At 38.9% G+C, this 21,385-nt stretch overlaps 1 protein-coding gene across 2 annotated transcripts in view; it reads right to left on the reverse strand.

The window, feature by feature from the left end:
* Window positions 1–4,088: 4,088 nt before the first annotated feature.
* Window positions 4,089–21,385, reverse strand: part of CA5B (carbonic anhydrase 5B) — a 29,136-nt gene continuing 11,839 nt past the window's right edge. For both annotated transcript variants that reach the window (XM_045855948.1, XM_045855949.1), the window contains 6 exons: window positions 16,607–16,804; window positions 10,110–10,228; window positions 8,961–9,056; window positions 8,370–8,432; window positions 7,233–7,388; window positions 4,089–6,275 (listed from right to left, as the gene is read on the reverse strand). In XM_045855948.1, coding sequence (XP_045711904.1) covers window positions 6,096–6,275; window positions 7,233–7,388; window positions 8,370–8,432; window positions 8,961–9,056; window positions 10,110–10,228; window positions 16,607–16,804 — 812 coding nt within the window. In that variant the 3' untranslated portion in view covers window positions 4,089–6,095. The remainder of the gene's footprint in view (window positions 6,276–7,232; window positions 7,389–8,369; window positions 8,433–8,960; window positions 9,057–10,109; window positions 10,229–16,606; window positions 16,805–21,385) is intronic.

Raw genomic sequence — 21,385 nt, forward strand, 5'->3', positions numbered from 1 at the left:
TTCCATTTCCAAACTACAGTTACCATCATTTGAATTGATAGATCATGAGATAAAAGTAATGTAAAAGTTTAATGCAAAGATGCATTCTGCTACGATAGTCCAATAAATAGAACAAGGTGATCTTATAACACACATTTCCTATTTTTCCTTGGTGTTTGAAATACATCTACTTATTCTCGTGTGTATATTTCAGTTTTTGCCCCTTCTATGGGAAAATGCCTGAATTTTTAACTTAGATTGTTAGTAGAAAATAGCTGATTATCTAAAAAAGAAAATATTTTACTCATATAAATGATGTAGTAGATGATGCTATTACTAAATAAAGTCTCAGTTATTATAAAGTGACCAAAGAATAATCCACAAATGTATTTTTGTTTACTGTAAGCATAAAAGGATAGCAAGAAAAAAATGTCTACTTTCCAAACGCCAGGCTTGGACTCTTTCAATTAGATTTCTTGCTGTAGTAGGACAATGGTTATAGGATTCACTCAATGGTCAATGCAGAAATCCTCAGGAAAGAAAATTTAATTCCTGCCCTGGCTGGTGTGGCTCAGTGGATTGAGTGCCAGCCTAAGAACTGAAAGGTAGCTGGTTCAATTCCCAGTCAGGGCACATGCCTGGGTTGAGGGCATGTGAGAGGCAACTGATTCAATCACAGTGATATTTCTCTCTCTCTCTTTCTCCCTCCTTTCCCCTTTCTCTGAAAATAAATAAATAAGTAAATAAAATTTCATTCCTTACCTATGATTAATTTCAGTATTATATTTATTCAAAGACATACAATGGAGTCTCAAGCCTCTCCAACCCTCATTGCTATGCCAGGGGCCTTATATATTTTTCCAGATTACATTATAACTTAAAAAATAGCAAGATAAAAGTACTTATGAATGCATATTAATATCAAAAATGGTGATTTGTAAAAACTGATGAAAAATTTTCTTTGGAGGAAAAAACTATCCAGTGACAGTTCTTATTATTTGATTTTTTTATATAGTGGTAAGTTCAAAGCAACACAACTGCTGGTAGTGTGAGAATGAATGGTGGCAGAACTGATATGCCCACCAGGAACCCAAACCAAATTACTACATTTCTGAAGATTAGTTGAATTTAAAAAACAGGAATAAAAGTGCACATATACTGACAACATCTTAGTCAGTTCTGGCTGCCATAACAATATACCAAAGACTGGTGGTTTATAAATAACCACAATTTATTTCTCACAGTTCTAACTGGGAAGTCTAAGATCAAGTTGCCAACAGATACGGTGTCTGCTAAGTGCCTCCTTACTGATTCATAGACAGCTATCTTCTTGCTTAGTCCTCACATGGTGCAAAGAGTGAGAAAGCTCTTTGGGGTCTCCTCTAAAAGGGCACTAACCCCGCCATAAGGTCTCTACCTTCAGGATCTAATCAACCCCCACAGGCTCTAAATCCTAATACCATTATCACCTTAAGGGAGGTGGTGCACAAACACTAAGTCCATAAATACAAGAGTGCATTACTATTTATCTGTAACATAGCTGGTATTGTTTATATGTACTAATTATATGATAAAATGAGAGCATATTCACATAAATGAACTATATCCATTTTGATCAATAAAATCTTACATGAAAAATCTTAACCAACAAAGTTGAATTAAAAAGAGTAAAACATTAAGTAGAATAGGTATCAAGTAAATAATGTTGATTCTTCTAGTGACACAGAAAAACACCTAAAGTGATTATAATACTGTATTTTTTCCTAATATCATGCCAAAGAATGTGTCTCCCAGAAAGACAGCTTCCTAAACTTTTTTTCCAGGTGGATGCCTGGTTTTACAATAGCCAACATTACTCTAAACCAGGTAGCCCCGGGAAAGGAGAAACGGGCTGGCAGCTTGCCCTACTGGTGATGTCAGCAGACCATGCCCTGGTTTCACAGGACGAGGTGAGCTAAGGAGGAGCAGGTGGCTCTTTCCTTTCCTGCTTCTCTAGTGAATTCCTTATGAGTTTTGTAGTCACTTTCTGATCTATATGTTAAAGGATGTCTCACTAATTTTGCAGATATCTTCCATACTCAAAACAAATAGTAAGAAAAAGTCATTCAATAAATATTAATATGATAAAGAAATTGTTTTTTATTAATCTAGCATTATTCAATAAAGATGAGCAGCAATTTAAATACAAAATTCTTTCTCAAGCTGTTTGACAGATCTCAAGCCCATTTTCCCCCTCCAGGTCTAGGAAGGTACAAGTAAAACACTTTTGGAGGCATAAAACACATAAAAAGTTTCCTACTAGAGTATAGCAGTAGCCAGGGAATCTATATTATCCCTTTGGAGGGCAGATGACTAAAGTATGCATGAAACCACACCTCCAAGGAAGTTTCCATAATCTCTGCAGGGAAGGTGACCAAGAATTTATCATGCAAATCAGGACATGGTTGAGAGTGAAAGAGGGTGCTGTTAATAATTACACCAGAACATGAGGTGTAAGTAAATCAGAAGTAGCAAACTGAGGAACACCCTATAAATACAGGCGGGACAAAAGTAGTTTTACAGTTGTGAGTACATGAAACACAGAGTTTATTCTTGTATTATTATTTATTTATTATTGTATTATTTTCCATATGAACAATTGTAAACCTACTTTTGCCCCACCCTAAACAGTTAACCTTTCAACAATGCAGGGGTTGGGGCATTGACATCCTGCGCAGTCAAACATCTGTGTATAACTTTTGACTTCCCCAAAACTTAACTACTAATCACCTGCTGTTGACTGGAAGCCCTTATAACATAAATACTTCATTAATGCATATTTTGTATATTATATATGTATTCTTACTATAATGTAAGCTAGAGAAAATAAAATGTTAAGAAAATCATAAAGAAGGTGGATAAAAGACTTAAATATAAGTTGTGACACCATAAAAGTCCTAGAGGAGAACACAGGCAGTAAAATCTCAGATATTCCACACAGCAATATTTTCACTGATATGTCCCCTAGAGCAAGGGACATAAAGGAAAGAATAAACAAATGGGATCTCATGAAAATAAAAAGCTTCTGCATGGGTAAAGAAAACAGTACTAAAATGAAAAGAGAACCAACTGTATAGAAAAACATTTGCCAATGATACCTCAGACAAGGATTTGATCACCAAAATATATAAAGAACTTATACAACTCCACTCCAGGAAGACAAACAACCTAATTTAAAAATGGGTAAAGGACCTGAACAGACACTTCCCCAAGGAGGACATACAGAGGATCCAGAGACACATGAAAAGGTGCTCCCCATCACTAACCATCAGAAAGATGCAAATTAAAACCCCAGTGAGATTCCACTTCACACCCATGAGAATGGCCATCATAAACAAATCTACAAACAACAAGCACTGGTAAGGCTGTGGAGAAAGGGAAACCCTTATACACTGTTGATGGGAATGCAGACTGCTGCAGCCACTGTGGAAAACAGCATGGAAATGCCTCAGAAAACTAAAAATGGAACTGCCTTTTGACCCAGCAATTCCACTGCTGGGATTATACCCTAACAACCCTGAAACACCAGTCTAAAAGATCCTATACACCCCAATGTTCATAGCAGCACAATTTACAATAGCCAAGTGCTGGAAACAGCCTAAGTGCCCATTGGTAAATGAGTGGATCAAAAAACTCTGGTACATTTTCTTGATGGAATGCTACACAGCAGAAACAAAGAAGGAGCTCTTACCCTTTGCCACGGCATGGATGGATCCGGAGAGCATTATGCTAAGTGAAATAAGCCAGGCAGTGAAAGACAAATACCATGTGATCTCACCTATAAGTGGAACCTAGTCAACAAAACAAACAAGCAAGCAAAATATAACCAGAGACATTGAAATTAAGAACAAAATGACTATGACCACAGGGGAGGTGGGAGGGAATAATGGGGGGAATAGGGGGAAGGGATTTCAGGAACATCTATAAAGGACACATGGACTAAACCAAAGGGGGTAGGATCAAAGGTGGGAAGTGGGGATGGCTGGGGTGGAGAGGAATGGTGGGGGAAAATGGAGACAACTGTACTTAAATAACAATTTAAAAATGTGAAAAAAGGAAGAGAAAACACATTTACAGTACTATAAGTATTTATTGAAAAAAATTCATGTATAAGTGGACCCATACATTTCAAACCATGTTGCTCAAGGGTCAGCTGTATACTCTTTGTATCTCTAACATATAAAGGTAAGTTAAGTGTTCTGTAAATTGCTTCTCATTGCAATTTGGAAACTCACTGCAATAGAATTTTGTATTAAGAGTTTGCAAGAGGCCCAGGAGAGAAACCTGTGTGAGAAAAATAATGCATATCTTGTATGTCTACCCTTTTAGGATAGCTATGGTTTGAAACAGGTCGTTTAGTTAACACAAACTTTTTCCCCACATTCATCTTTTTATAAAAGATATCATTTATTTATTTTTAGAGAAACAGGGAAAGAAACATCAATGTGTGGTTGCCTCTTGCATGCCCCCTACTGGGGACCTGGCCCTCAACCCAGGCATGTGCCCTGACTGGGAATCCATCCTGTGGCCCCTTGGTTCACAGGCTGGTGCTCAATCCACCAAGCCACATCAACCAGGGTCCCACATTCATCTTTTTAAGGATTGTATTCAGCCCTGGCTGATGTGGTTAGGCATAGTCCCACAGCACGAAGGATTGAGGGTTCGGCTCCAGTCAGAAAGCATCTCTCCTATCAATGTTTCTCTCCCTGTTTTCTCCCTCTCTTCTCCCCTCTTTCTAAAGATAAATAAATAAAACATTTTAAAAAAATTGTATTCATTTCCCAGTGAATACTTGCTTTCCCTTTCCCAGAAAGGCATGTACCCTAGAAGCAAATGCCTTTATCCCCCTTCTAAGCTCCTTTAGAGCAGAGATATCCCCTTAAACTTATGCATACAACTCCAACTGTTTTATTCCTACTGAATTATTATTTATTTTTGATTGTGGTAAAATACACAACAAAAAACTTACCATCTTAACCTTGTTCAGTGTATGGTTCAGTAGTGTTAAGTATACGACGTATTTATCCAACCCTATCTTGTAGATGAGATGACTGGCATATTAATGAAAGAAATACTATTGGTTAATGCAATATTGTGCTTGAACACAGGCTTATTGGCAATTAGCAACATTTCAAGATATTTACAAACAAGGGCAATAGAGGCACGGATTCTATAGAATATGTAGAATTATCTAGATTTTAGCCTGCTTGACCAGATTTTCCCCTACTACTGTAGCAAAAGTCTTCTAAGCCACTGTATAAATTGGGAGATTTATTTTGATCACCTGCCTTGCATAGAACTCAACTAATGGAATAAAATAGAGTTTAGACACTTTTCAAGGGAAGCCAAAATAGTTCTGTCATTGTGAAAAATATTATCATAGTCTATGAAACAATGTACAAATAATGCAAAAATAATAGTATAAACTATAGATTATTATATTTTAGTCATTTGAAAAATACTTCTGTAGACATATCATGAAAGAATTCTAAATTCTAGGCACTTTAAGCATTATCTTTAAAATGTTCTACACTGCATATGCTTTCTATATGATCAAGCCTTTAAGTAAGATACCTGATCCTTAGATATCAGTAAGTCCTTGTTTTCCTAGGATTGCAAAATATTTGTTCTATATCATAAATTGATAATAAGTAAGGAGGCATATCATGTACTAGTAGGATAACTAAAGATCAGGGCAAATTTGCTCACTGAGAAGGCCTTATAAAAGAAAAGTCATCCATGTTTTGAAATAAAACGTACCTAAAACCATGGCCAATGTTCAGCCAAGAAGTACCAGAATGGGCCCTGCAGCTATTTCTGAAAGGCCTGTATTTTGGATGGTCAGTGTCTGTGACTTACCAGCTCAACAATGTCAGACAGGTTGCTCTAAGAGAAACTTGTGTCTCTTGCTGCTATGTCAGTGCTAAACATCATTATCAATAAAAGACTGAAGGAGCACTGCCAAACCAAGAGATGCACATTTATAATTAGTAGTAAATGCAGGTGTTTAGAATAGTCTTAGTTAATTTTTTAAAAGCTAGTGTGTATTAGTGCAAACACCACCTAGAAATGGGCACTTAGGGGCTCGCTTGGCTGGTCGTCGGCTTGGGTGTCACTTGTATATTGAGCACGTAATCGTGACGGAAGGATGAGCGGACAGTGCGATTCATGAGAGGCTGAAGGGGACGGAAGTTGTCCACCATTTTTTTCTCTTTCTCCCCCTTGGAAGTGAAAAGGAGGGTCCGAAATTGCTCAAGCTAGAAATAGAAACAGAAAGCATAAATAATTTCAATGGAAAAGCAGCTTCACTGCATGAAAAAATTACTTTCATTTTTACAACTCAGACATTCCTGTAAAATTGGACACAGAAGAACTTATTTCTGGGCAGGAATGCCTTCACCACTGGACAAGGAGGAAGATGTACTTGTGTGGGGAAGAGAGCACCAGCAGGTGGTGAAACCAGCTGAGCACTTGGCACCCAAGAACTGAGGGTCAAAGGCCCTGTCCCCCACATATTAGCCATTTGCCAAGAATGAGTTACTTCATCTTTGATCCCAGGAACTTCATCCTGAAATGGGCAAAACATCAGCCCAGACAATGAAAAAGGAAAGGCCTGGTGTAACAGCACCAAAAATGTTTTGCTTATTTCAAATTTTAACTGAAGTTTTTTAAAAAATATATTTTATTGATCATGCTATGACATTTGTCCCAACGTTCCCCTTTTTGCCACCCTACACACAGTACCCCCCAATTCCCTCTAGCAATTCCCCCTCTTAGTTCATGTCCACGGGTCATGCATGTAAGTTCTTTGGCTTCTCCATTGCCCATACTATTCTTAACCTCCCCCTGTCTGTTTTATACCTACTCATTATGCTTCTTATTCCCTGTACCTTTTCCCTCATTCTCCTCCTCCCCCTGCTAGCTGATAACTCTCCATGTGATCTCCATTTCTGTGATTCTGCTTCTGCTCTTTTTTCCGATTCTGTTTTTTGTGAAATATGGAAGTGAAAAGCTTGTTTCGTGTTTTAACTTCTCTCTCTGGTTAACCAAAGCATTTCCTGCTTCATACCCAAATTAGATAAGAAGTTAGCACGTTTTAGTACAAATGTATAACTGTTACAATATGCTAAAAACTGAGCCCAAAGTCGGAGCCCAGCGTGGTTCTAAAGGGGCAGACTAGAATTTCCTTACACAGAAACATGGAAAGAACGCACCTGATCATGATCAACCTCTACAGGCTGCTTCTTAATGATCCAGGTGACAGACTCCGAGAGTGGTGGGGTTGTCAGGGATCCCGAGTAGGTCCAGTAATCCGGGCAGGTGGGCATCAGGCAGGCAGGGTTGAATGACTCAAATTCTACCAGGGCGTCCTGGCCAAGAGAAGGGGTCACGGATCTATCATGTCATGGTGAAAACCACCAGGAAGCAGATGATGAGGCAATGATGCTAGCAGTGTCTGGGGACCAGCAGTGGTCCAGAGGGGCTCCTTGGGCCCTCTGGGCACCTTAGGGCCAAATCAGGGCCAGGCCTTGTTCCTGCGATGAATTGTACGTTTGTGACACTCCTCGGTGGGAACACAGCAGAGCCCGCGTGTCCTCCCTCCATTCTAGTGAGTTTCCAGTGGGTGGTCGGGAGGCATTGCATGGTGGCTGGTGCATAAATAAGGTGGCTCATTTTTCAAGAGTCTAGTAGAGTCCTCTCCCTTTGTAAAATGCAATGCAAATTAGGAGCCAGGACCCTGGACTCCAGAGGGAGGGAGAGAGAGGGAAGGAAAAAGGAGGAGATGGAGGGGAAGGGAGAAGGAAAGAATTAGAGAGTATATGGACTTCCAGGGAGCGGCCCCTTTGGTATTCAGAATATTGAACAGTGGGTCTTGGGGCTGGACAAAGGCACCCATCTGGAAGGATACAGGTGAGTGTTCTTTAAAGGTGGACAAACCAAGTTTTAGTCCAACTTTTCTCTGCTTTGTGCCTGAGGGAGGGTAGCTAGAATTAAGGAGGCTGTTCTGAGGGTCTCCACAAAGACTGAGAAGGAGCAGGTGTCAGGAGCAGAAGAGGGGACCCCATTATGTTCCTGAGTCCCAGAGTGCTCAGTGGCATGGCAGCAAAACCAGAGTGGCCAGTGCCCACCAATGGAAACCCTTCTGCCCCCTGAAAGGTGTCCCAGGTACAGGGGCATTCTCAACACACAAGCATCATAAATGGCAAGTTGTCATCTAGGGAACTTTCAAAGAGAACCTCAATTACACTGACATTAATTACATTTCCGAATTCAAAGGGCCTTGTTAGCATTTCCACTCTGAAATTGAAACATAAAATACACTTTAAGTGATGCTGGAAAAAAAATATTACCTTATGCTTAATTGATGGCAATGTATCCACCAATTTCTGTAGCTCTTTATGATGTTTCCCTAACTAAAGAAGAAGCAATGAGAAAATGTTAAAAACAGTTGACACCTCACTTTTAAAGCTATAACTGAATGTTATAGTTAAAATTAACCACCTGATTATTACATAAAAACCAACCAACCATACTACTTAATCTACACTTAAACTGGTAATGTAGAATGTTATAAACGTCACTAAATTAAACTAGACAGAGAACAAATAAGCAGGCTGCTTGCTGACAGGTTCAGGATGCCTGCAGGGAACAGTGCCCCTCCCTTTAGCTATCAGTTCTTAAATTGAAATTTAAATTCATGAAAAATTAAAAATTGTTCCACAGCCGAAGTAACCATATTTCAAGTGCTCAATTGTCACATGTGGCTTGTGACTATGCTATTGGACTGTGCATTTTTATAACATTTAAAGTATTTTCATAATAATCTTGTATTTTAACCAGCATTTATTTGTATCCCAATATTCTTAGAACTTAGCAATGCAATGCTGTATCCTTTCATCCTAGAATACTACACATCATTTAAAGTTAGTAACTTTTTTTACCTTTAAAAATACTCCTATCACAGCCAGACCATTTTCTTCCAGTGCTGCATCCTCAAAGCTTTCAAATTTGACTGCATTCCAATGCACCAGGTGCAGCTGAAACATCATTAAAAGATGGGTTGACACATGACCACATAGGATGGCTCCAAAACAGACAGCACTATGCAATATACAATGTTTTAACATGTTTCCTCACCCAAGATAAAGCCACTGGGGAAAGCATACAACAGTGTGGTATAAAATGAGATAGAAATAAAGAACAAGAAGAAATGCATGCAACAGTGAAAATTAATATTACTTTGGAATAGAGACATTTATTTGGGGAGAAAATAAATTACATATAACAGAGGGAGTAACATTTCAGTGAGGGAGCAACATTTGTCCATTCTCATCCTGATTTGCATGAAACACTCATGTCCCAAACTGTTTGCATATAAAGGAGAGATATTTATTGTGAGAGAAATTGATTCTCCTTGTTCAAATTAGACAGGAGTTGAAGACACATTTCTTTGAGGGAGAACCAGTTAAAACATATTTGTTTTTAAGGTAACATTTAAAACTAAGTTAGGGAAAAACTTGTTAGAAGAAATTCTCTGTGCCTATGTGCTCCTTATATTTCACTACAAATTATTTCTCATCTATCATTTGTGAATGCTTTATTAGCCAGCCTCCCAAGTAAGACCCTCAAGGTCATAATTTTCTTCCTCTCCTCTCTTCTCTCCTGAAGAGGACCATGCTTCAAGTCCTGTTGCTCCTATTTGAGAAACACTTGCTAAATCTTGCTCTATTTCACTATTTCTATTGTCGTAGCCTTCATTTACTGGTAGGTTCCCATCATTGATCACTTGAATTAATTGGACCTGGTGGCCCTGCACTATTGCTTGGGTTTTTACTTTAGCCTGTGATTGGAATTTATCTTAGAATTCTAAAAGAATGCCATTTTGGAAACATAAGGTTCATTTCTGCTATATTATTTGAGATGAGGGCAGTTATCATTTCATGTGTAATAACTGGGAATGATAGCCCCTGAGAGAGCTATTTAGATTTATAGGCATCACCTGGTCCTTCCTGAGAATTTCTTTGAACTAGTAACTCAGAACTATCGCCAATTCTCCACAGTTGTCCCGGTTCTCACGCTTCTCAACCTACCTCTGCTGGGTAACATTTGCTGTCCACGGTATGCTCGGAGCCCCAGGCATCGATGGCCCCCCAGTGAAAATGGAACTGCTTCAATCGGAAGTTGTGTTCCAGAGGTCCTCCCTTGATCACTGAAATGGCACATCCAACAATTTAGGAGATAGTTTTTGATGCCATGGGAGATGCAAGGGGAAGGCTGAATCTGTGCGTGAACCTTCTATATGAACTGTCTTAAATGGAACACACTGTATTATATTCAAGTATTTATAGACTTGAGTTCCACGCAGGTAATACATGTGTAAGGGGGGGATCTGCACTCTGAATGAGACTGAGACTTAACTACACTCCAAGCTACATACAATTGTTAAAGGCCAATTCTTGACTTATTTTTATATTCTACATTTACTGTAACCAGTTTTTTTGCGGGTATGGTAAAATGCATATTCGTCTCAACATATTTATCCAATGCAATCTCATAGAACTGAAATATGCAGACAAAAGATACTCTATTTATTTTTTGTGCACTGATACTTTGCTCTTCAATTTTCATAGATACTACTGTTTTTTTCCCTTTCATTGAAGTGGAATAGGATATTTGCAAGTTAAAATGATCACATATCTCCCTTTGGACACAGTGAACAATTGAATCATACACACACTTCACCGTTAACTTCACTGTGTTAGATAATGAATACCTTTTGTTTAGACTAAAGTTTTCTGAAACTAGTGAAATCAATACATTACAGTATAGGGAAAATATTTGGATATGAGTTTCTTAAGTCACCCTTCTTCAGGCTTGGGGTGGTGCTGATTTCTTTTGCTTGAATTTGCTAAAGCATATGAGTTCCTCATTTCTTCCAACTAATCAGCCCCTGGTGATGTCTGTCCATGGCTAAACCAATACAACAACACGAAAACCATGCATGTCATCTATCTTAATGATCTTTAGAGTTCATCACATCATTTGTTGAATTTTATGTACATGAATGATGGAGTTCAGGGATTCCCAAGGACCAAATACACTGGATATGTCATATAATGGTCTGCTATGTATTGTACTGGCTGTTGAAAATATTTTACCTAACTTCCTCTTTAAAAAGAAGGTGTTTTGTAAGAAGTGAGCAAGACTACATTTCTTTGGGGGGACAGGAGAGGGGCAGAGCATAATCCCACATCAATTCACTAAATTAATAGGAGGATGAAACTAAAGTGTTCTGATATAAAAATAAAATATTTCCCCAAAATTCCTATTTTTCTGTGGCAACTCCATATTGTCAGCACAAGTTTGGCAAGTATTCAATCTGATCTGTTGAATTAAAATGAAATTCTTGACCCAAGTTAAGTGACCACGGCAGAGGAGAGGGCCACCTTTTCTATCCTATTCCCAGAAACACACTGGCAACACAATTCCTGGACACTTACTGTGTGTCTCCTTCAAAGATGATGAGCAAGACAGAGAGGAGATGTCACCAATAGGTGGCTTCAAGGGTGGGGATTAGAACTGGTCTTCAGGTGTGTTTGGATTCACCCACACAATACTAAAGACAATTTTACATTCATTGCCAACATTTAAAGCTGGATGATTTCACATAAAAATCCATACTTCCAACTTACATTGAGAATGAGACACTGTGACCATGTTGGGCACACACTCCCACTGGGTGACAATAGGTTGGACAGGAGAGGTGGTGCCGCCAGTTCTGTCTCCCCACCACATTGTAAGTTCTTTAAAGGCAAAACCATCCCTTCTTCCTCTTTCTATTCTGAGCACTTGGCACAGTGCCTGACATTTAGAAAATCCTCGATGAAACCAGGAACTAAAGAAATAGATTGTAAAGCGTCTGTTGGGTTGGTTAGTTGAAACATCACTGGTAACCTCAGCAAGAGCAAGGAAAAGGGTAAGGTCATTCAAAGAAGATGCATGGATGAGAGGGGCAAGTACAGTTGGCAAGAAATGGGGCAGGGAAGGGAGACAAAAGATAGTGAATTAGAAAGCAAAGTGGTCATAAGATATGTCAAATATTATATTGTTATTTGAGGTTGTTGTTTTGTTCTTTTTGTGCTCTAACATGAGAGGAGATTAAACTTGTAAAAAAATAGATAACAAATATAAAACACCTAGCAGAGTGTCAGGTAACCAGCCTATGTTATGTTCACTCTCTTCTTTTGCTTTTAATGTGGAGGTGAGGGAGCTGGCAGAGAAAGGGATGGTGAAGGGAAAGGTAATACACAAGCCTCATACAAATAAAAGGAAGTGCAGGAATGGGCATGAAACTTTTAGGGATGATGGAAACGCTTAAAATGAGATTATACTCGTGGTTGCACCACTCTGTAAATTTACTAAAAAATCATTACATTGTTTTTTCCAAAAAAGTAGATGTAGGACCGAAAATAGGGAAGGAGAACTTAAAATGTTTGTGAAAGCTCTTAGGTTCTTTGGTGATGCTCCTAAAAGTGTGAAGTAAGGGAAGCCAGATGGGGCAGGAAGCATCCTTAAGAGAACAGGACCCATCACTCCTTCTCTTTAAAGCCTGGTGAGATTGCTGAGGGGAATAATTTTGGAGGTGATCATTTACAGGAATCATCCATGGGACTCAGCCCAGGCATAATTCAGTGCCCTTTCCTATGATATTTTGCATACCTTATATGTGCTTATTAGAATCAATAACTGTGTCCTATTTGGGGGAGCCAAGTAACAAAACAATGCCCAGCAGAGGGCAGAGGTATGAGATGCTCACTTGCCTTCTCTTATCCTTTTAATTTCTGTAAGGCTGGTCATGATGTCCCTTTATTTTCCCTTTATTATTTATATGTCCCTTTATTATTTTAGTAATTTGGGTCTTCTCTTATTTTTCCCTGTGGTCTACCTAGCTAAAGGTTTGTCAATTTTGTTGATCTTTAGAAAAACCAACTTTTGATTTCACTGATGTCTGCCCTTTATTAAGACCTTCTTTCTGTTTGCTTTGGGTTTAGTTTGCTTTTCTCTTTCTAGTTTCTTAAGGTAGAAGGCATGGGTATTGATTTCAGAAATTTCTTCTCCAGTACAGGCATTTTCATCTATAAATTTCCCTCGAAGCACTGTTTTTGCTGCATCCCATAAGATTTGGCATGTTTTGTTTTTGTCACATACCTTATCCAGCTCCTTCCTTTGCACACTTTATCCTCAGTTCTTTGTAAAGCACACTGTAGCAGCATTTCCTACTTGTTGGAGGGAAATTTATAGACATTGGTATTTATTAAATCCTTTCTTATCTAGAATTAGACTTGTTTCTTGCCTTTCTTTCTCTCTAGGATGCCTTCGCTTTCTTTTATTTTTCTTTATTTTTTTATGTTCATTCATTCTTTCTTCCTCTTTGAATGCTATTGATTATTCTGAAACAGCATGGAGAAATAGCAGTGAAGAATAAGCAGGAGATAGGAGGCAGTCACTGAAATATGGAAAAAGAAAGAGGTAGAAAGTTAGGTACTTATTAAAGATTGATGGTATCTTAAAAAATAATTATTAAAGCACAATGCAAAGGAGTTATCTCTTTTGGTCCTTACTGATAAAAGAAGTGGAGAATTAGCAACCTCTCTACAATTTTTCTTGCATTTTGTAAAAAGAGTGTGACACTAACTCACCTAAGGAAGGTAAGATTAAGGAATGACTTAGTTTGTTGTGTCTGGAGGTATCTAGAGAGCTATTATGAAGAAAATGTTGGTCACTTGCTTTTCCATAGGAGATTGCCTATGCAAATGGGTGGATAACAATTCTTGGATCTCTGGCTGGCGTAGTTCAGTGGACTGAGCGCAGACTGCGAACCAAAGTGTCGCAGGTTTGATTCCCAGTCAGGGTACATGCCTGGGTTGCAGGCCACGGCCCCCAGCAACCGCACATTGATGTTTCTCTCTCTCTCTCTATCTCCCTCCCTTCCATCTCTAAAAAATAAATAAATAAAATATAAAAAAAAGAATTCTTGGATCTATTGTTCAAATGAGAAAAAACATGACTAAAAAATAAAACAAAGCCCTGGCTGGTGTAGCTCAGTGGATTGAGCACAGGCTGCGAACCAAAAGTGTCGCAGGTTTGATTCCCAGTCAGGGCACATGCCTGGGTTGCAGGCCATGACCCCCAGCAACCGCACATTGATGTCTGTCTGTTTGTCTGTCTGTCTGCCTCTCTCTCTCTCTCTCTCCCCCTTCCCTCTCTAAAAATAAATAAATAAAATCTTTAAAACAACAACAACAACAACAAAAAACCAAAAAGGTATTTGCCTTGAACTGTCTTGGGATTAACTTACTTGATTAAGAAATCCATTAAACAACTCCCCAAGCTTTCTAACTCCACGAAGCAATAATATATTGGCAATAGTCCCTAGACTGTCAAGGTCATTAGAAGGCTGACCACCATTTAGGATCCTCAGAAGAAAGAAGGTTGCTAAGGACCTAACTCAGATTGAGATTAATTAATTGAGGGGATTGCTATGCATCCAGAGTGAACATATGAGAGCTGGTATTCTGTACATTTAGTCTGTCCATTAGTCTATCTCTGGCAGGAGTAATGGTAGAGCTTCATGGAAGACAAGTAGAGCTCGCCATAGTGCAAGATGGTCACCTGGAACACAGGACTTTAGCTTGCTGTTATGAAAATTCCTGGAATCCTTACACAAAATGTAATATTATAGGTTTCCAGTTGAAATGGGGCAAACTCTAGAGGTTACAAAAGTTATGAAATAATAATTTCATAGATACTGATGAATTTGGAGAAAAAGGAGTAATTTCTAGTTTGAGAAATATAAATAAGATGTTTAGGGTTTGGGGATCAGGTACTACCGTGGAGGAGAAAGAAGAAAATGCATGACAACATAGAGATACCTAAGCTCTTAAGGACAGACTTGAATACTTCCTGAATCACAGCAGAGAAGTATGTCAGAGGGAAGAGAACCAGAGAGAGATGAATCCCATCCAAAGATCAGCCTGTTTGCAGTTGGGCCAGAGGGCCATGTGTAGGTCTCAGAGCATCACTATGAAAATACAAGGAAAACCAAGGTATGGTTGAGAATCCTAGAGCCAGGATAAACACAGGAGTGAACATCTCTATTTATGCTTTAATTTGTATTTTTGCTTCATTCATGAGCACTTTCATGGACTCATTTCCTCATACTCATAAGAGGAAATTAATTTCCTTTAGATCAGGGTTTCTCAATCTCAGCTCTAATGATATTTGAGGCTGGATAACTTCATGAATGCTGCCTTGTCTACTGTAGGATCTTTAGCAGCATTCCTGGCCTTGATCCACTAGATGTCAGTCACATCACCACCCTCCGGTTGTGACAACTGAAATGCCTACAGACATTGCCAGGTGTCCCCAGTCCCTGGGAAAGAAGAGGTGGCAAAATTGCCACTGGTTGAACACCTCTCTTTAAGATACACTATTTCAGCTAATAATTATTTCAATCTACTTAGGACTATTTGATACCATCAAATTTGACTTGAAAAAAGAAATCTGCACAGAATTCATCACATTGTAAAGTTTCAGGTAAACTGTGAAATTGTTCAGATTACTTTAGATCTGGTTTGAAGGAAAAAAGATTCAAAATCAATATAATGTTTGAATTTAAAAATGTTTTAAAATTGTTTCCTTTACACCACCACCACACCCCACCACACCATCACCACCACCACCACCACCAACAACAACCAACCACCCACACTACCCCATGCCACACTGCACTGCCACCACCACACCAAAAAAAAAAAAAAAAGGAAAGAACGATATAAGTAAAATTGTTTCTTTTCAACTAGGTAATGTTGCTTAATTAACAAAATTATCAGAAGGTGGGTTTCCATTTTTCTAATATGCCACTAGTCTTAACTACTTGTTAAGACTATAACCTCACCCTGACCAGTGTGGCTCAGTTAGTTGGGCATTTTCCCACAAAGTAAAAGGTCACTGGTTCAATTCCCGGCTAGGGCATATGTCTGGGTGGTGGGTTTGGTCCCTGGTCGGGGCATGTATGAGAGGCAACGAATTGTTGTTTCTCTCCCTCTATTTCTCCCTCCCTTCCCCTCTGTCTCTAAAAAAAAAAAAAAGACTATAACCTCCTGCACACACGAATATTCTTTTCACCATTTCAAAGGTATTGAAATCTGATCCATTAAATCAGATTAAAAGTCCTGTTATTTAACATAAAAGTGCCTTGTAAAGCACACAGAAAATTAGTACACATTCATAAACAGTGCAAAATAAATTTTGGACATAGCTTTAATTTCACATCCTATCTTCTATATCAATTATAAATCTATACTTAGAGATATGCATATTTATTAATAAAAATACTACTGATACTAGAAGATAATGTGCGTAAAACTAGAAGGGACTATTTTCATACATTGAAAAGGTAAGTCCAACGTGTGTCATCATTGCTAACAACAGAGGTCCATGCTCCCATGGAGACAGTACCATGTGGCCTGTGCCAACGTGAAACTGTGCCTTTAACTCCATATGAGACTACCAGTCTGGCTCTCACCTGATTTATCTGTAGAATCTTCAAATTCCACAAGGAAGGAGTATCCATTATTCCAGATATGTAGGCAGGTGGTCGGGTCATAAGAGATGGTGAGTGGTGTTAAGTCAGGATCATAGACACTGTCTCTCCACCGGATGTTGATGGGCGACTGGCGCTCACCTCCCGGGACCAGGTCCGTCCTCTCCCAGAGTGGGTGCACTAGGAGAAAGCATATCAGGACAGTCATCAGGATGTCCCTTACCTGGGATGACATACCAAGCAGTTGTATTTCAGAAGAAAGAGGAAGATGGGGGACATGACACACTTAAGCCCTTAAGTACAGACTCAAATACTTCTTGAATCGCAGCAGAGAAGTATGCTGCACAGACTTCTGTCAGAGCAAAGAGAACCAGAGAGAGATGAATCCCATTGGAGGATTGATATGGTTCTACTTAAGTGTGCATGTGGAATTCACCTCTTGTGTAAGGAAGCTTTGAGGATTAGGTATTCTGCAAAACCTGGGTAGAATATTATCATTGCTAAGGTTCCTAGAGTTCTGTTCATAACATGAATAGCTATGGACATTATATATTAAGGTATATATATACAGTTTGTCCCACATGGGCACTGGTGGCACCATTGATGCTGATTTTTCTACCAAAGATTCAAGCACCAGGTATAGGAACTGCACAGGAACTTCATTTCTTTAATGTGACTTTTTCCTTAATTCGTGCTGGCTTTGTCCAGTCTAATAGTACCATAGCATACTGCACGCCCACTCACTTAATGGATGTTCTAACCTGGTGATTAAGGGAGTGGGTGTGCAGTATATCATGGTACAGGCCCTTAGAACACCAGGTTCTGGTTGGCATCAAATGGTCTTAGGAATAAAACCGTAGGTGTGTTGATTAGGGGACACTTTCAAATTAAAGATAATATCTTGATCTCATTGTGCTTCAGCTCCAGGCCCATAAAAACAGAATGTCCCTACCCACCACGTCTTCACAAAACTGGACAAAATGACCCTGTGGCTGACATCAGGACCTGATACAACGATCACTACTCCTTCTCTGACCCCAACCAATCAGTAGAGCCCACGACCCCAAATCCCTTAGTCATTATGATTAATCATTTGTCCCATATATTGTCAGTCCTCATCCAAGCCATGAGGGAGCCAGGTCTTTGAGAATTATTCACCTGTGTCTGGTCTTGGTGCCATTTCCTTAAATAAACCTTTACTTTTCTCGCTGCAAACTCCTGTTTGTGTTTTATTGAGCTTTGATGCATGCAGGCAAATAAACCCCTTCTGTTTTGTCACAGTGTTTGTGGCAAGTCCCTGATAAATAAATCTCAGCAGACTTCCTTGTGACACAGATAGATCTGTTCAGATTTCCATGCACGATGAATTGAACCCACATATATGATTTCGGGTGTTAGAGTTCCCTGCCCTTTAGAAGTACCATGGGTGGGTAAAACTAAGACCAACAGGAGAACTATAAGATATATGAATTGAGACAAATCATTACTGATGACCCTCTGCTCCTCACCCCACTGCTAAAAATGAGTTTAAACAAGGATTTGAGAAAGTGACAAGGCAGCTGCTGTCCAGTCAAACCTCCTTGTGTATGACAGGGTCCTTGATACTCCTGTTCCCATTAAAAACAACACAGAAACTTGCCTCTGGTTTAGTCTTAGAGAGGGAACATTCTTCTCTCTGAAGTAGTTACCCAAAGCTGGAAGTGCAAGATCTTAACCTTGTCTTTTTAGGAAAAAGTGCCCCAGCAGTATAGACATGAAGCTCTGTAGGAAGCTTCTAGACCACTGGTTCTCAACAGAAGGATTATACCCCCAGGGGACATTCAGCAATGTCTAGAGACATTTTTGGTTGTTATAACTGGAAGAAGATGCTACCAACATCTAGTGGGTGGGGGCCAGGGATACAGCTAAACATCCCATAATGCACAGATTATCTGGCCCCACACGTTAACAATGCCGAAGTGGAGAAATCTTGGTCTAGATCTAAAAGCAGAGGCAAACTCAGAGTGTTCACTTTTTTTCTTTCTATTTTTTAATATAATGCAGTACTCTCATCCCTAGAGAGGTCTGAAACTAATGTATTGGGTTTTCTCTCTTAGTATGAAAGAACTTGTGAAGAACAAGAACTGTTTCAGAAATCTAAAACAGAACATGTATATGAATTCGTACAATATGTTCATATTATAATTGCATTAGAGTGCAAATTCCTTGCAGGCAGGAGCCATATCTTCTTCCTATTTTGTTGTCTTGTAGTGCCATATTTGATACATGTCCTTTAATTTTAGTATTGAACTGCTACTGTTGGGATAACAAGTAAACAGTTGTATTGGATTTTGTGATATTTTTAAACACCTAGAACAGCCCTGATTCAATTTTAAATATGCCTGGAGCAGAGTCTTTACACCTTCCCCTCTGAGATATTCAGACTTGTGGCTGCAGACTTGAGAATTCACACTTGTTGTGTATCAGTTTGATATGATTTAAAATCCACTTGTTTATTATGAAAATAGAAATTGGTTTTAAGAGCAAAGTTGTTTTGATCCAAGAATGAATTTGTTTTTATAAGTAAAGTTGTTTTGATATGAGTGACATAAACTTTGTGAGGATGTCATCTCATCTATTCTCATTGATAAGCACTCAGGAGCTAAGCAGTTGAGGGGCCCCACAGCGGCTTATCCCCAAGAGCATATGAAGAAACAAGGATGGCAAGGGGACATTTAGACTATAAATACCCAGAGTTTGTGAGGACTACTGAGAGGGTTTGGTTTGAATAAGGTGGTGGTTTGCATCGTTTTGAGGATTTACTCAGTCTCCCTGGGTCTCTGTCACTCCTATGTATACAGGAGGTATCCATGGTTTTTTTTTAAGAAAATGTTTTTCAATATTTATCTTCCCTTTGCACTTATAATATAATCAACAATCACAGAATGCTTTTTTTCCAATGCCACGGACTGCATTACAAGTGAAGCTGGTACTGCTGTTTATCAAAATAAACAAGACAGTTGATGTTTTATATAAAACCATTTTATATGTGAGCTTGTTCCCAAAACATTTTTTTCTCTTTCTTTCTTGGCCTGGTATCCATGTTATTAAAATTCTGTTTGTTTTTCTTTGATTAGTCTGTCTTGGGAGCTCAGCTAAGAATTCATTAGGGTGGAATGAAAGTAATTTGTCCTTCACTACACACACATGTGTAATTATCTGCCTCCCCGGCTGCTCTGCAAGCCAGAACTGAGCTGGCTTTGGGTCATTTGTAGATTGAACGAAAATGATTAAGAACATCACTGGGAAGATTTCATTCTCCTTTCATCTTTATTTCATATTACCCAACTGACCACGTTATTTTTTCTTTAAATATCTTCCAGGTTTAACTCTTTGCCTTGCCCTGCCCACAGCTTCATACCATGCCTCTTGGTTGCTTTGCCTTCTCTCTCACTCCCCTCTACTCCATTTTCCCAAACTCTGGCCTTGACATTTTCTCCAATCACTATGACTTTTCCTTCCGCTGAACTCACACTGCATTCACTCTCACACTATTTAGCACTCAAACATGCCTCATGCAATGTGCATTCACTTTATCTGTTCAAAGGGCTTGTGTCAACTCTAAGTACTTAGTGCCAGAGGTCTGTACTTTTTCTACAGGCCGAGGGCTGAACTCAGTACCAGGCTCAAAGGAGGCACTTAATGCTTATTTTACTGATAGAAAAAACCAAACAAGTTGACACTAAAGCTCTCTAATCTTACCTCTCACCCATAGTTTCTGAACTAGGCAAGCAGGTGTACCCCAGAACACCTCCTGCATTCACATGAGCACACCTGCCTGTTTCTCTCTCATTCCTGAAAACCCTACCAGGCTCTCAAGGTCAGTTCAAGCCCCTTCCCTGACAACCCCACATTACATTCAATGTCCATTTGTTGGCTGTTAGTCCTAGGCAAGTGCTCTCTGTACCTGCACTGTCTACATGGTCTCCACTCGGCTAGTGTGACTAGTTTAAATTGAGATGTGCTGTAAATGCAGAACACCTAGGAACCTTGAAGACTTAGTAAAAAACAAAATAAAATATTTCATTTATAATTCTTATAGTCATCTAATTTTTAAGTGATAATATTTTGGGTACATTAGGTTAAGTAAAATATATTGGTAAAATTAGTTTCACCTATATACTATGTTTCACCAACATATTTTCTTTTTTAAAAACATCATTTTATTTTATTTTATTTTTATTTTTTAAAAGATTTTATTTAGTTATTTTTAGAGAAAGGGGAAGGGAGGGAGAAAGAGAGGGAGAGAAACATCCATGTGTGGTTGCCTCTCACGTGCCCCCCACTGGGGACCTGGCCCACAACCCAGGCATGTGCCGTGACTGGGAATAGAACCTGTGACTCTTTGGTTCTCAGGTCAGCACTCAGTCCACTGAGCCACACCAGCCAGAGCTAGTGGCTACATTTTATACAGTACCATTCTATTCCAGATTGTCATGAAAAGAAATGTTTCCCTTTTCTTCTAAAAGTAAAGAGACCATGACATTAACAATCATTAGAATAAAACAAATCTGCATCATTTCCATTCTGGATGATAGTCTTTGTATTTCATTAAATTAAGAATCAGCCTAATTAAATTTATTTTCTCATGGTCTAAGATCTGATGCCTAAATTTCTTTCATGTGACAATTCCACTAAATTTCACAGGATGATACACTAATTGAAACTGATTTTATTTTCCTCTTGGATATAGGTGCAAGGCTTTTTATCTATATTTTATCA

This window comes from Phyllostomus hastatus, unplaced genomic scaffold (genome assembly GCF_019186645.2).
Source record: "Phyllostomus hastatus isolate PE091 unplaced genomic scaffold, TTU_PhHast_1.1 phas_scaffold_12, whole genome shotgun sequence".
Classification (NCBI taxonomy): Eukaryota; Metazoa; Chordata; class Mammalia; order Chiroptera; family Phyllostomidae; genus Phyllostomus; species Phyllostomus hastatus.